Raw genomic sequence first — 15,215 nt, 5'->3', positions numbered from 1 at the left:
TAGGCCCAGCCTCTCTGTTGTCCTTCCCATCAACAGCATACTCCTTGCTGTCTTGTGGGTCTCCTACAGCCATCTCCTCCCCTCCTCAACCTGCTGACACCTTTGCCGTTCTTCTCCACCTGCCCAACTGCAACCTATACCCACAGACCCCCGGATTTAGCTTCCTTACCTTTTTCCACGCATCTTTCCGTTCATTCTTCTTACTTCGGGACCACTAAGAGGGAGGTACAGATGCCCCAAACTGAGCTTTCTTTAAAAAAAATAGGTGTCTCTCGTCTTCCTAGAAATTTGGTTCTGCTTCGGTCTTTTACCATTCAGCTCCATATGCTTGCAGCAGTCAGTTTTGCCATTGTTAACAGTATTTCATATTTATAGGGCCAGATTTGGTGTGTGTATATTGATTGTAAAATGCTGTTGGGGGTGGGGAACAAACCCCATAACCTTCCTTTCACTGCACATAACATCTTTTTGCCATTCCCCTCTAATCACTGAGGAAAGTTGGGAGAAAACAACTAAAAGCAGCAGACCCCAATAAAGAGTTTTGTTCCACCGCCTAGTGCACTTTTGATGTATGGGTAGCCCCACTCCCTGCTTGATGTACCACATGTATAAATTAAATCCATATTTCTCTCTTCACTTTCAGGCTGTCCATTTTCATTAAGCCATAAACCTCCAATGGTTTTATTAATAAAGTCACATGTTCTCTGGTGCAAATGGTTCTGCTCTATGTAAGGGGTGGAACACAGCTGGGAACTAGCTTGAGGGCCGTACTGTGTACTAGGCAACCTTTCAAGAGCTATATGACAGAGTGGGGCGGAGAAATAAACGTAAATTTTGCCATTGTACAATACAGGCCTCTCCATCTAGAGAAGCAATATAATTGAAATTATATAATTGAAATATACAGTCCAGTCAGGCAAAAACACCTGGAGTCCAAAGTAGGACCAGTGAAGGGTACAGCGTAGGAAAAGGTTACAACAGTCAGATAAGAGGCCTGGAGGAGCCAATTGCCCCTAGGCCTGACATTCCCCATCAGCTGGGCAGTCACCTCTAAGAGGCCAGTGGTTCCACTATTAGCTTCACTGCAGAAAATGTGGGTTCTCCAATGGAATGAGGCCTGTAAGTTGATAACAAAGTCCCTTGTCTAGAAGATGCACTTTGCATGCACTTTTATGTGAAATATATAGTTTATATCATATTTGATGGATATACTTGAGTTATAGCAAGGAGGTGCTGTACAATTTTTGCAACTGCCTCCCATCTTTGCCCTATAAGGTCCTTGCTGCTTGTCAAAAAGTCGAGCCACTTTTATCCCTAGAAAGGTAAAATGCTGAAGGGCTCATACTTACCGGTACAGAAAAGCCATTTAAGTCAGATTGCACATTAATATAGTCAATTCCTATAACAAGGGCTGGCAGATACCTAAAACCACCCAGCATGTTGCTTCGGCCACAATCACCAGTTCATCCTTTTTTTTATTTACAATCCGTGTAGCTCGGATGTGCCACAAAGAGGTTTAAGATTTCTCTCCTGTGACCCCCCAGTTGGCAGCAATGAAAGATCTCCTACTATCAGGCTTTGAGAAGACTAAAGTTTAGAGGCACCCTGATCACGAAAAGGCATACCTTCAATGCCCAAGTTAACCTATAGGACAGGAGAATATTATTTCCAAATCTCCCTATATCCATTGCCAATCAGCAGACCTTCTCATGATAGCAAGCCAGTTAATGGATCAAACACACCTATTTGTAGTTTATCTCACGACAGCCCAGTTGCTCGCAAGGCAGATATAAGCTTGCAGGCTCAGCAGATTTTGCCTACAATAAAGTCACCCAGAGTATTTCCCTCCTGCCTCTCACCCCCTCCATCCCACCATTTCTTGGAATGCTGCCAGTGTTTTGGAAAGCTGCTGTGTTCTGTTCCAGAGATCTATACAGATTCTTAACTGCAAACACATAAATATTTGAAGGAGGAAGGGGAGAATATATGTGTGTGTGTGTGTATACACACACACACATACGAATCACATCAGAACTGGATATTTGTGAGGACTGTACATTTGTTTTAATAGCTGAAAACATTTACACGGTTAACTGTAGAAACAGCAGGTTCATGAAGCATTTTCCTCATTTTTGTCAAAACATTCAAATAAAACCCTGATCCAAATGGAACATGAAAAACACGAAAGCTAATATGGACCCAAGGAGGAGCTGAGGGTTGCTATTATTAACAAAATTCCAAAAAGGAAACAGAAACACTGAATGAGGGAAGTTCAAGTATGCCATATAGCAAAACATGAAGTGATGCAGAGCAGGTAAGTCCCTACAACCAGCAAGACCTTGCACATGGGAGCAATTCAGACATGAAATGCAGGCAGAAAGCAGTGAAACATTTCAGAAGAATGAACAAAACAGTGGGAGTTATTCTGGGCTTGCAAGGCATCAAGAATCCCTGTAAGTGCCAATGGGAAGTTAGGCTGCTTCAAGCCTATGGGTAGCTACGAGATATTCCGCCATTGCATCCTGGGTGCTTTGAGAAACCCATAAAAGATGCCATCTTTATATATGTCCGCAATCACCGCTGGCCTGCAATCTCAAACTTTAGTATGTTGAACCTGCTCTTTCCAGGGCTACAATTTCAACTGTCCATTCCTAATCAATTCAGAAGAAAAGGCAATATTTAATTTTGTGCTCTGGAACCATTTCCAGCTTACTGTTTATTACAGCAACAGAACTCAGATAAAACCATACCTAGGAGCCTGGATTTCTGGCTTCCTACAGCAAGATACAGTGTACAAAGATACATGATGCAGGCTAACAAAAGTCTCTGCTCTTTGTGGAGCTAGTACAGTTTTAGAGTCTTTGCCCCTTTCACTGAGCAAAGCAAAGCCACTCTTCATTTCACCGGCAAGCACCTGGGAACTTAGCTGTTTTTTCCTCTCTGGACCAACCACCACAGGATGAATTCTGTGTGGCTATGCAAAAGCAGCGCTTCCAAGGTGGCGAAATCTGCTCAGCTACAAAACTCACAAGGGACTGGTGGGTGGCTACATGAGGATGGACAAGCTGCAAAATAGATACAACATACACACAAAGGCTATGAGATTATGATACTCTCCAAATTGCTTTGTTAGCATCCCTGAGCCCTGCTGTCATCCGAGGGGGGGGGAGGGGCAAGCGCCACGTATTCCTGTGTGAGGACAATTGTGAACCCAAGCTATGATCCTCCCCTCTGTGCAGAGATGAGGTTTCCGGTGGCTTTTCAGATCCGCCCCTGAAATCAGTTTCGTTCTCTCTTCCACACGTTAATCACCTCCAACGAGAGGGAAACAGATCCCAGTAGCGACCTAGCGAAAGCACAGACCGAACAGACACTTCCCTTTGGAAGTGGGCTAGTGGGGCATGGCTGTTATCCTCATGCTCTGGGAGGCTATGGGGTATGTCACCATGGGGGTGGTGGCATGGCTCATGGTGATGCCCCCCAGTGGCTGAGCCATGGACACGGCCACAGGCGCTACAGATACGGCCACAGGAGCCATGGAGACTGGTGGAGCCATCCCCTGGGCAATGGTCTGAGCCAGCGCTGCTGACAGCGGGGTGATTTCTGGGTTCATGGGAGGTGCTGCGTTGCTAGGGGGAGCTGCCTGAGCACCAGCTGGAGCCACCAAATCCTGCTGCGACACAGGCCGTGGCTGCAGAGCTTGGCTGCTCAGGGTGGTGTGAGTCTGGGCAATGCTATGGTTATAGTTGGTGACGGTGCCCACAGTGGGTGCCAGAGTCTGCTCGGTAGCTGGGGCCGTGGAGCTGAGAGTCATCACTTTGGCCTGGTTGCGGAACTGGGCGTTCTGTTCCAGCAGGACCTCGTTGGTGGCCAGGAGGTTGTTGACCTGCTTCTTGAGGTCCTCCACACGTTTGCGGAGCATGATGTTCTCCTCTTCCAGGAGCCGGTATTCCACCGTGCGAGGGCTGGTGAAGTTGTACTCGTAAGTCTCAAAGTGGAGCCCATCTACCCGCCGCCGCTTCAGCACAGGGTCATGGTCATCAAAGCATCGGTCGGTGTCGTACATGGGGTCATAGGGGTCGTATCGGCGCACGGGAGTGGTGATGCCCTGTTCCCGGGTGGCCAACCCCCGGGCGTCGTACTCGTAATCCCGCTGAAGGTGCTGGAATTTACATTTGGCCCCGCGCTGGCAATCCCCCTTGAGAAAATCCCTACAAATGGGTACTTCCTCCTTGCTGTTGGGGAGGTCGGCTGCGGAAAGGCCAAGCCCAGCTGCCACTTTCTGGCGAAGGCGTGGGGGTAGCTCCCCCGTCTTTTTGTAGCAGTCTTCGTCTTCCTTGGTGCCATGGATAAAGCGGCAGTTGATGCGGACGCACTCCTTGTTCTGGAAGTCGTGGCAGAAGATGAACTCGTTCTTGCTCACTCCCAGGTTGGTCACCTCGTTCATGTCGGGGTGGCGGAAACGGCAGCGCTTGCCCCGCTTGCAGACATTGCGTAGGAAATCCCGGCAGATGTCATCGGAGTTGGCACTTGCCTCATCGCTGCCGCTCCCACTGCCGTTATAGGTGTTGTCACGGTCAGGCATTTTTTCGTGGCCCTGTGCAGGCTGGGGGCCCAAAATCAGGTTACTGTGCAAGTACAAGAGAACAAGTAAGAAACGCAAGAGGGAAACCTGTTGAGTTAGATGATGATGATGATGATGATGATAATAATAATAATAATAAGTTATTACTTCTGACTGGGAAGAGAACACACAATACATCAAACAACACTTTGTATCAGATCCAAGTATTTTATAGTCTATATGTACATGTATATCCTATCAACTATCAGAAATAAATGACTTATTTGCTTGGACTGAATGGCTTCAATATTCCTTTTAGTTCCCCCTCATACTTTCCCCTGGTTCTATCTTTTGAGAACAGATGATCAGAACTAAACACTGCACTCAACTCAGGCTGGAACTATATTACTGGCCTATATAAGGGCATTACATTTTTGCTGCAGAGAAGGGGAACAAAACCGAATGAGAGTTGTAAACGCTTACCCAAGATCACAAAGGCAATATGATCCAACAATTGAAAAAGATGCTGCTATTTATTTTGTTGGATGATCAAGCAAATATTTTATTAAGTCTAAGGCTGCCTGCATAGGATCCAATTAAATTTCAAGGTAGTTTAAGATGCAAATGCAACATAACCCCAGATGGATTGCATACCCCTTTAACATTTGAAAGTAAGGTAAAAAAAGGTAAAGGTAAAGGACTGGATGGTTAAGTCCAGTCAAAAGCGACTATGGGGTTGCGGCGCTCATCTCGCTTTCAGGCTGAGGGAGCTGGTGTTTGTCCGCAGACAGCTTTCTAGGTCGTGTGGCCAGCATGACTAAACTACTTCTGGCACAGCGGAACACGATGATGGAAACCAGAGCGCACGGAAATGCCGTTTACCTTCCTGCCGCAGCAGTACCTATTTATCTGCTTGCACTGGCATGCTTTTGAACTGCTAGGTTGGCAGAAGCTGGGATGGAGCACCTACTCTATTCCATGGACTCAAAGCAGCTCACAATAGTTTTTCTAAATCTTAACAGTCTTACCCTCGAAGGCTTCACACTTTGAGAAGTAAAATAAGGGTTTAGCAAGTATGAAAACAGAAGGTGTCATTAAGGTAATTAATAAACACAGGGTAAAATCTAGTGATTTTTTTCTTCTGCATGATTTTGTAGTTATGCACTACTACTTATTACTTCAATATGCAAAACACTGAGCTACAGCCTAACTACTTCACAAAGCTTTATTTTTAACCATAGTAATGAACGTCAGCCATTCACTTATATGGTAAATAAAGGGATACACTCAATGATGCCATATGAATAGGAGCTACTCTGTCCCTGGTAACCACTGAGTGATATCCAATTAAGACATCCAATCAAAGCAGACTCACTGAATCAATGTGCCAGATTGAGTTCTATGCACTCATAGAATAGAACAGATATCTATACTGAGGGATTTTTTCCCAATCACATCTACAGTCTGCTGTGGCACAGCCCAGAGCAAAGTTTACCAAATGGCTGAGAACTATTTGTGTGTGTAGCTTTTGTTTATGGGAGGCTGCTGTTTTACAAGGAAGTACTAAAGCTAAAACAAAGAAAATGAATGACTGCAATTCTTTGAATCTTGAAATCAACAAGGATTTCAACTTGCTACATGTATACCCAACATTCCTAGCAATGCTTAGAAATAATTGTTTGAAGACTCAGATTACCCTGAAGACTAGCAGCTTGACCTTTGAAACAGTTCACAAATGTGAAATCCTACATCAGATAAAAGAAGCTCCTACCCATCTTCTGTCACAGAAAAAGCATTGTTAAAAATTTGGATTCAAAGATTTGTGGAAATGGGAGGCCACCCAATTTGCAAGCAAGCGGGAGGGGTGTGTGTATGGAGTCTGCGGAGGTGGCAAAATTTAAAACAGGAAAATGGTGAACAAAACCCCACACAAGAATAGCATGCTTTTTCATTCTCACACTTCTGATTTTGATTTAAAATTCCAAAGTAAGAGCTTAATGAAACTCCTATGGGGTCTTTTTAAAGTCTACATTTGCAATTCTATGCACACTTACCTGGGTAGACCTATACAATATTACTCTTTGCATTAATTTACAACAATGCCCTTTTTAAATGATCACCAGCTAAAGCTCCAAACGCCAAGAATATTTAACTTCTGACCCTCAGCAGATCATCATATAGATAAACCATTAGTTGTTAGGAAGCTTGACTTTACCTTCATGGCATAAAATTTTCAAAGTCATGCCAGGGTGGGTTATGGCAATGATTCAGACTTGATTTGTCCCACAAGAGCTATAGAAAGAAAGATAAAAAGCCATGAATTAAAATCTTCATTTATATGCATTTGTCTTGATAGATCAAAAATATTTTCTGTCCTATCGTAGTGTCAGGATTTTAACATAGATTTTAACTGTCTATTGTATGGACTTCAAGCTTTTATCTTTTCACATTAATTTATAAAGAGCACCTATGCATCTGCCATAGACCCACTTCTCATATGCCAATAATTCTGAAGAGAATTGTAGACTGCACTTAGTTCATATGGTGTCCAGGCCAGGTCTGATGTAAATAATACCACATACAAGAAAAATGCATTTAAGAGCATGCCAAATGCTCCTCCCTATGGCTGCACAATGCAGAGAGGAAAAACAGCTTTGATGAAGGCTTAGTGACCATTACAATCATACTGTAACAAATCTGTTAGTTTTTAAGGCACTACAAGACACTTTGTGGTTTTGTTACAATAGACTATATATAGCTACCCCTCCACAACTTATTGGTGAGGCATCCCCCCTGAAAGCTCCTCAGAAACCCTAGGGATTCCACTTGTGTCTTTGAAATGAACTGTACATCCTTACTGTACTTCGGATCATTATGTGCTGCTTCCATGCAGTATGTGTTCTTAAGACACAACCATGATCTGCTTTTAGTTGTTGTGTTACAAAGATGGATACGCAAACTTTATTAGGAACATATTAGACAGGTTAGATATGATGCCCCACCTATCTTTCTTCAAAAGTTGCTGCTTCTTTTTATTTGGCGATGAAGCAGTTTGCCTGTTTTCCATGAACTGGGTACCATCCTGTGGTACTTTTGATGACAGGCAACGTTGATCGTATGTGTGTGTGTGTGTGTGGTTTTGCTTTAAAAAAAAAAAAAACAAGGAAAAAAACCAAAACTAAGAGCCAATCTCTTTGCCCTCGGTGTGGATCGAGGATGTCTTCGGCTAAAGAGCAGTGACAAGGTGAGGAAGTTCTCCCCCCCCCCGGAAATCCTGGGCACCCGGCTCCACAGCTCACCTGAAACTTCGCAGCATCGCCCGGCCTGAACCCCCACCCCTAAACCGGAGTGAAAACTTCCCGAGAGTCGGAAAGGGCCGAGGCAGGGCCTCAGCTCACTCTCGGCGAGGGTCCGCTCGGCTGAAAGAGGAAGGAGACCCCGCAGCGAGAGGCCAAGGCAGGAAAAGGGGCCTCAGGGTCTCCAGGGGGCGGGGCCTTGAGGCTCGGCGGCATTCGTCCCTTGGGGAAACGGTGAGGACTCTGGAACCCCGAGCCAGAGCAAAGGCCACTCCAATTTCCCAGCCACTCACCCTCACTCCGACCTCCTGCGGTCCAAACAAAGCGCAGCCCCTTCCGGCGTGACGCCCCCCTCGCCGTCGCCACCGGAAGTACTCTATGGTTCTTCCTCCGCGCGGGGATACTAGGGAGAGATGCGGACAGCGGCGGTTGCCGTGGCAACGGGACTCCCTTTTCCAATTCTTTCCCGCCTCCCTGCATGTATCGGAGGTGACGAGGCGCTTTATAAACGCCCCCCCCCCCAACCACAACACACATTTTACGCTGCTGGACTTTGTAGCGAAACGTGGCGTGCGATGCATTTACGCTGCCATAACCTCAGCGCGAAGCCTTTTCCGATAGGATTTCTCGCCACTGCCCCACAACTATTACACGGCTCCTGCATTGTGCCCGCTGCTTAGTCAGGTGCTCTCCAGGAGCCCGGCCTTTCATACAGGCCAGCTTTTAACCTATGAAGCATTTTTTTTACCTGTTCCTATTTCCAAATCCTAGCATGAGTTTTGCCAAACTGCGGGAGGCAATGGAGGATAGGGGTGCCTGGCGTGCTCTGGTCCATGGGGTCACGAAGAGTAGGACACAACTGAACGAATGAACAACAAATTTCCAATTCGTGTGACCGAGATCAATCGCTTTTGGGAAGGTACCCAAAAACAAACTTAGTTGGTCTCTAAGGTGCTACTGGAAGAATTTTTTTTTAATTTTGTTTTGACTGGCAGACCAACGCAGCTACCTACCTGTAATTGGTGCAATTGAGTTATGGTAAAAACCAGGGGTCAGCAACCTTTTTCAGCAGGGGGCTGGTCCACCATCACTCAGACCATGTCGTGGGCCAGACTATATTATGAAAGAATTTTTTAACAAACTCCTATGCCTCACAAATAACCCAGAGATGCATCTTAAATAAAAGGACTCATGTAAAAACAGATTCCCAGACCTTCCATGGGCCAGATTTAGGTGATTGGGCCGCATCCGGCACACAGGCCTTAGGTTGCCCGCCCCTGGTAAAAACCTACCAGTAACTCTTGCATGTGTCAGCCCCCAGCCCTCTGAGAACAAGTTTCTACACAACCATTGCCCTTTCCCAATTCTCAGCATTTAATCTTGTCTACGTCATACAAGGAATCTTCTTGTTCTGTGGCTTGTATACTAAAATCAGGGGTTACTGAACTGCTTGGCAGAGATGGTCTGCAATTTTTTAGGCAATATGCAGTGTGTAAAAATACAATTAAGAATTAAGGTAAAGGACCCCTGGACGTTAAGTCCAGTCAAAGTAGACTATGGGGTGCAGCGTTCAGGCCAGGGGAGCCAGTGTTTGTCTACAGCTTTCCAGGTCATGTGGCCAGCATGATAAACCCCTTCTAAACACTGTGACAGAAGCCAGAGCACACTGATAGTTTACCTTCCCTCCGCAGTGCTACTCATTTATGTAGTCATACCTACCTTACAGCTGCTTCAGGTTTTTGAGTTGCACACCACACCAAACCCAGAAGTACCAGAACGGGTTACTTCCGCGTTTTGGCGCACACAGAAGTGCTAAACTGTGCTTAAGCACCAAATCGCGACCGATGCGGCGCTGTAGGTTGATAATGTGCCTCCCACACGGATCACGTTCGCAACTAGAGCATCCACTGTATTTGCACAGGTGTGATTTTGAACTGCTAGGTTGGCGGAAGCTGGGAAGGAGCAATGGAAGCTCACCAAACTGACCTTCAGATCCGCAAACCCAAGAGGCTCAGTGGTTTAGAACACAGTACCTCAAGAATCATAAAGCATCTAGTAAAGCACAGCAGCCACAATAGGCAGAAAAATAATCAGGTGACCCACTCAGTTTTCAAGTGGTCCATGGAGTTTATCCACTGTGCTGCATAACTTGATAAAGGTTCTCAAACAGTAGAAGCTAGTGTAGATCTAAAGTGTACACAGTACTGATCTTGTACAAGAGCAGGAACTATCATGCCTGGGTGCCTAACGTACAAATCTGGAAGTCTGTCAAGCATTTGCCTTGTAAGCACTTCTGGACCATGAAGAGTTCCGAATTCATCATGAACAAAAGTTCAAGTCTCACCATTAGGCAGAAGGGATTCACTAGATAGGTGCTGTAATTGACAATCCATTTGTACTGCTCCTTATACCTTTCTTTTTTATACAGTCCTTGTTTGCTAGCACCAGATTACTGTTTGAGGAACCATGAATGGTTGAGTGGATAGAACATCTGCATTAGAACAGAACTGTTATGAGAAGTGAGAAAAGACCGTTGATTTCTAGAAAAAACAAGCCAGATTCATGTAAATGAACTAAAACTCCAGCCTCGTGTTTCCAAAGCAGCCCAACCTAGTTCAAATTAATCAGGGTGCCGACAACCACAATGTATTTTCCAACCACACAATTTGCTTCATTTTACACTGACCAAGTTACTGTACGTCAGGGATTCACATTCATGGGCATCATGTTGCTCTTAAAGTAGTAGACCAGGAAGTCTTCTCTACCACATCAGAAGATGGCACAATACACAATACCGCCTATGAGCTCACAAGCAGAGACACTTGTAGGGTTAAAAGCTATGCACCTGTTGATTCTGGAGCAAAGGAGCTTATGGCGTTAGCCAGGTTAGAAGCAGAGGGTTGTACCAAACTGTTTTACTCAGAGTAGACAATTAATAGACCTGTCAGTCATGTTCATTGATTTTAATGGATCTACTCTGAGTAGGGATTAAAACTGGATATAACCCAGATTGCTTTCACTTAAAGAAACATTTACAAAGTATCAGCACCCATTTTAAGACCAGAGGGATTAATCCTATCCCACCCACGAAGTGATTTGAGTGCAATAAGGTAGGTGTGTACTGGACGCTGACACACGCACCCTCCCCAATTTCTCTAAGTTCCCCATAAACAACCTTTGGGTAACTGTTTCAAACTTTCAACAGACAATGTCAACATTTGGTACGGGAAAAAATGTGCTGAATTCCCCCAAAAAAGGAATTTTATTGTATACAAGTCACTACATCAAGCCACAAAGAACAAGATCAGTCCAGAAGAGTAAAGCTCAGGGGCCCACACACCCCTTGAATGATCACTGCTCCTAAGCTTTAAGATGGAATCTCCTGAAGATAGGCAAGGAGTCTTCTAGCAGCAGCAAATAGAAGGTGTTATCTGGAAACCAGCTTTTCAAGCTCTGCCCTTCCATGCTCTGGTTCTGCAGCTTCAGTAGCACTGTGAGACATTTACTTGGACCTCTGTCTCATCTTTCTCCTTTTGCGCTTCAGCCTGTAAGGGATAATATTCTTTTAACTGTCAATACTAACCAAACATTCTACATAAGGCAATGTAGTGTTTCCAGCCGCATGAAGTAAAAAACTATTTCAGCAGAGATTCAGTAGGTACCATTTTTTCCTTTCAGGTTTCTCTTTTATGCCAACAGGTTTTTGAAGCCACTTATTTTAATGATTATCTGTATTGTTCTCAATGGCATTTAAGGTTTCAATGTTGTACCCCACCCTAATACTTTAGGATATGACAGTACAGAAACACTTGTAGAACTAAATAAATGTTTAGTCCACTTTTCCTAAAGTAAGTCATTTCCTCCAATGTCCTTCCTACCACATCAGTTCATATTTCCCCCACCATTTACTTGCAGAATCAAAAGGCAATTGAGAAAAGCAAAACAAGATGCAGTTCAGCAAGCTCTTCTTCCTACCTCCTCCTATCCATTCCTGTTAAGCAGTTTAAAAAACACCACCACCACAGGTTGAAGAGGGCCACCAACTGCGAACCTCAGCAGCAAACAGGCAGCCAACAATTTTGCAGTTGTCAGTAGAAACCCTTAATTTCTTTGGCATCACAATTTCCTACTCCCAACATGTATGTTACAGGCAGAGCCCAAAGGCACTGGAGAGAATGATGGTGGCAAAGGCTGTAGCTGTCTTGCCCAGTCAACTGAGAACAGATGGCAATAATGCAGGCAGTGGTATTTTCCCACTTTTATTGCAATAAAAGCACCACTACTGCCTGCATTATTGCAACCTATCCGGATTATTAGAAGAGCGACTGCAGAAACCTCCACCTGCACTTTTCTGAGCAGGGAAAGAAGCATTGGTGACTGATCACCAGTGGAAAAATACTGATACCTACAATTTGGGAAGGAGGGAATGGGGGGGGAGCGGGAGAAGAGGATCATATTTAAGAAAAGCGAAGGAATTTAATTCACACTTAAGGGGGGTTGTGGTCAAAGAGAAGGCTAATTCTGCTTTGGTTAACATAGATATTGCATTCAGGAATGCAGCTATGCAAGGAAATGGCCTCTGTACACTGGCCTCATGCATTAGTGATTGACCTGTGTTCGGCTTTTTTTCTGTGCATCCTCAGTGAGGTTCACTTGCTGTCTTACACTGGTTGAATTTGTGATGAACGGGCTTGAGGGAAGGCCTGTCTCTCTGGATGTAACATGTGGCAGTTTGTATTCATACTGACTGTATGTTTCCCATATTATGGGACAGTCTTATACTTTGAATTATCACTCATTTTTCTAAAGCACTGCCTTGCAGAACAGCTCCATCACACCCAACTGGGGTTTATATAACATAGGGCAGGCACATCCAACATGTAGATTGTGATCTACAGGTAGATCACTGGAGTCTGTGGTAGATCACTGGCTCCCCCCAAAGAAGCTCTACAACTTTGGCTCCCCTAATAAAAAGCTCAACATTTTTGCCCTGCACCCCCCCAAAAATGTGGCTTTCCTCCTCCCTAAAAGAAGCTCAACTTTGACCTGAACTCCTAAAAAGGGAGATCACTGCCAGTTTTTAACTCTGTGAGTAGATTGCAGTCTCTTGGGAGTTGGCCACCCCTGACCTAGGGTTAGTATGGCTCATGTGCATCTGTCTTTGGCTTCTGGTTGCACCAATGTAAGAAACCTAGCAACATTAACATGAAGCCTCATTGAGCTCAATGGAATTTATTAAGTAAGCATACTGGGAGTGCACTAAGTTTGCATAGCCAGTAAACCAAATTTGAACTAAGAAACAACTGGGGTCCTCAGATTTCAATTTTCAACAGCCACAATTTAAAATTTTAGATGTCATTAAAACGGTATCACTAAATGAGTCAAAGCATTTTCGAGAAATCTAATCAAGAATCTTCAAAAACAAATCAAACAAGTCGGTTGCACAGCAAAATACACATGCTCACATACCTGCGCATTCGCTTCTTTCGCCACTAGAGAAAGGGGAGAGAAAGGAAAGAAAACAAGTCAGTGTTTTTGATAGCATCAAAACCCAGAAGAGTAACACAAATAGTACACTGGTATTTAAACATGTATGAGGTGCAAGATCTCAACATGTATTTTTTTTATAAAAAAAAATGGGCCCAGCACAAACAGTATTTTATCCATTAATGTCATTTCCTAAAATTGCTACTCTGCAGCTTGGCAGAAAAATGTATAAACTTTAATGTCAATTTAAAAATTCAAACAACAGCTCTACAAACCTGGGGCCCAGAAAAAACAAACACTTGATAGTGTGATCTTGCGCACTGCTTACTTAGGATCAAGCCCCACAAAGTTCAATGGGATTGACGCTTAAATGCGCATGTATAATACTATAGTCACTAACAAAAACTCAGCTCTGCCAAGATAAATGCCTTCCTTCATCAAGTTTTCAAACCTGCTTCTCGTGCAGAATCGCCCCACGACTCCTATAGCCTCATGCTTTACCTCCACCCTCTGCAAGCTGGGAGGCCAAACTCTCTATATTCACACACCAGGTCCATCGCGCACCCTAGGCCTTAGCAGGGTTTCCTATCACCGTGTAGGCCCAAATTTTCAAGGTCTCGCCTGGCAGAGGAGCACGAGGCGTTCTTGGCAGCTCTTCCATTTCACCGCTCGTCATAATAATCTTCCCCATTTCGCAACCGGCCAACCGAAACAATAGCCCGCCCCATAGCAAACGACGGCAACGCAGGCCTCGAGCCCAGCTACGTTCACGGGTCAGCTCGCTATCCAAGCCCGATACCCCACTCACCTTAGCTCTCATGTCGGGGTGGGTCCCCCGGGCTCAGTCCCTGAGCACAGGCAGCAAGGCTGTGGCCGGATGGCGACGGATAGACCTCGCCGGCCACCACAGAGCAGCTCCGGCACAAAATGGCGGTGACGGCAGCAAAGGAAAGGCAGAGGGAGGCGGTCGGTTGCTATTTATACGTCACGCGGCGGGCGGCAGGGGCGCGTCACGAACGGCGGTCTTCGCATTGCATGGTGGGAGTTGTAGTTTGCGCAAGGGAGAGGGTACACATTTCTCGCAGTGTACTGTAGTTGCCTGCTCCGCCGCCATTTTGGACGTGAATGTAGGAGCCTCAGCCATCCTTCCTAACACCTGGAAAACGAAGATTTACTACCGGGGCATAGACTGCACTGTTAGCCGGACAATCCGGCGGAGGAGCAGTTACATTTCCCCACAGCTACAAGCACACCCAATTCTTCGGTGGAATTAAATTTCAAGCGTTGAAACATGCCGTCAAGACCGTCTTTGGCCATGTGCAGAGAGCATTTTGCAAACTAATCCGCAAATGGAGTCCGCCTGCGCATCTGGAAAATTACCAAAAGTGTAGTTTTAAACTGCAGCTCTTCCCTACGGACTGTAGCAATCATGGAACAACACGCCTAGGATTTTAGCAAATACCCACGAAATAATCGTTTAAATAAAATGTCGGATCGTTTGAATTATAGGCATGGGCAGGCTGATCCTAGGAATATTTGTGCAGTAACAAATCCCAGGTAAGGGCATAATAGGACTGCACCCTTAGCGTATAGGTCAAAAGAAGACTGGGATCCACCTAACAGGTTTTAATTTAGGTGTTTGGAACTAGAGCAACTGAACCATTGTTAACACTTGGCTGTACCCAAAATACTTGGGAATTGCATATTCACAACACTAGCCTAGGAGCACACACAAGGTGCACACTTACAGGGAGCTCTATCCAATCCTGTTAAGTAGACAAAACTGATCTAGTGTCCACACCACTCCCTCACTCCCCCCCCCATACACTGCACATAGACCACAATTACACATAAATACACCTTGCAAA

General features: G+C 45.1%; 1 protein-coding gene and 1 long non-coding RNA gene across 3 annotated transcripts; both read right to left on the bottom strand.

Annotated features, from left to right (window-relative positions):
- Window positions 1–2,041: 2,041 nt before the first annotated feature.
- ZC3H10 (zinc finger CCCH-type containing 10) lies at window positions 2,042–8,222 on the bottom strand. 2 transcript variants are annotated; one of them, XM_033138845.1, is made up of 3 exons: window positions 8,154–8,222; window positions 6,780–6,856; window positions 2,042–4,628 (listed from the first exon to the last, which is right to left on the bottom strand). In XM_033138845.1, exon 3 carries the CDS (start codon window positions 4,583–4,585, stop codon window positions 3,392–3,394), a length of 1,194 nt encoding a protein of 397 aa, XP_032994736.1. In that variant the 5' UTR covers window positions 4,586–4,628; window positions 6,780–6,856; window positions 8,154–8,222; the 3' UTR covers window positions 2,042–3,391. The 2 variants fall into 2 exon arrangements, with proteins under 2 accessions (XP_032994736.1, XP_032994737.1); XM_033138846.1 differs by lacking the exon at window positions 8,154–8,222 and adding an exon at window positions 7,864–8,045.
- Window positions 8,223–11,100: 2,878 nt separating this feature from the next.
- On the bottom strand, window positions 11,101–14,314 carry LOC117040819. The gene is made up of 3 exons (XR_004425898.1): window positions 14,156–14,314; window positions 13,330–13,352; window positions 11,101–11,405 (listed from the first exon to the last, which is right to left on the bottom strand). It is a non-coding gene; the product is annotated as an uncharacterized LOC117040819 (long non-coding RNA).
- Window positions 14,315–15,215: the final 901 nt, after the last annotated feature.

This window comes from Lacerta agilis, chromosome 2, assembly GCF_009819535.1.
Source record: "Lacerta agilis isolate rLacAgi1 chromosome 2, rLacAgi1.pri, whole genome shotgun sequence".
NCBI lineage: Eukaryota > Metazoa > Chordata > Lepidosauria > Squamata > Lacertidae > Lacerta > Lacerta agilis.
The sequence above is the reverse complement of the archived record's forward strand: the minus strand, read 5'-3'. Positions and strand labels throughout refer to the sequence as shown.

Coding starts and splice junctions, on each gene's coding strand:
- ZC3H10 (XM_033138845.1), bottom strand. CDS start 4,585: ATGCCTGACCGTGACAACACCTATAACGGCAGTGGGAGCGGCAGCGAT.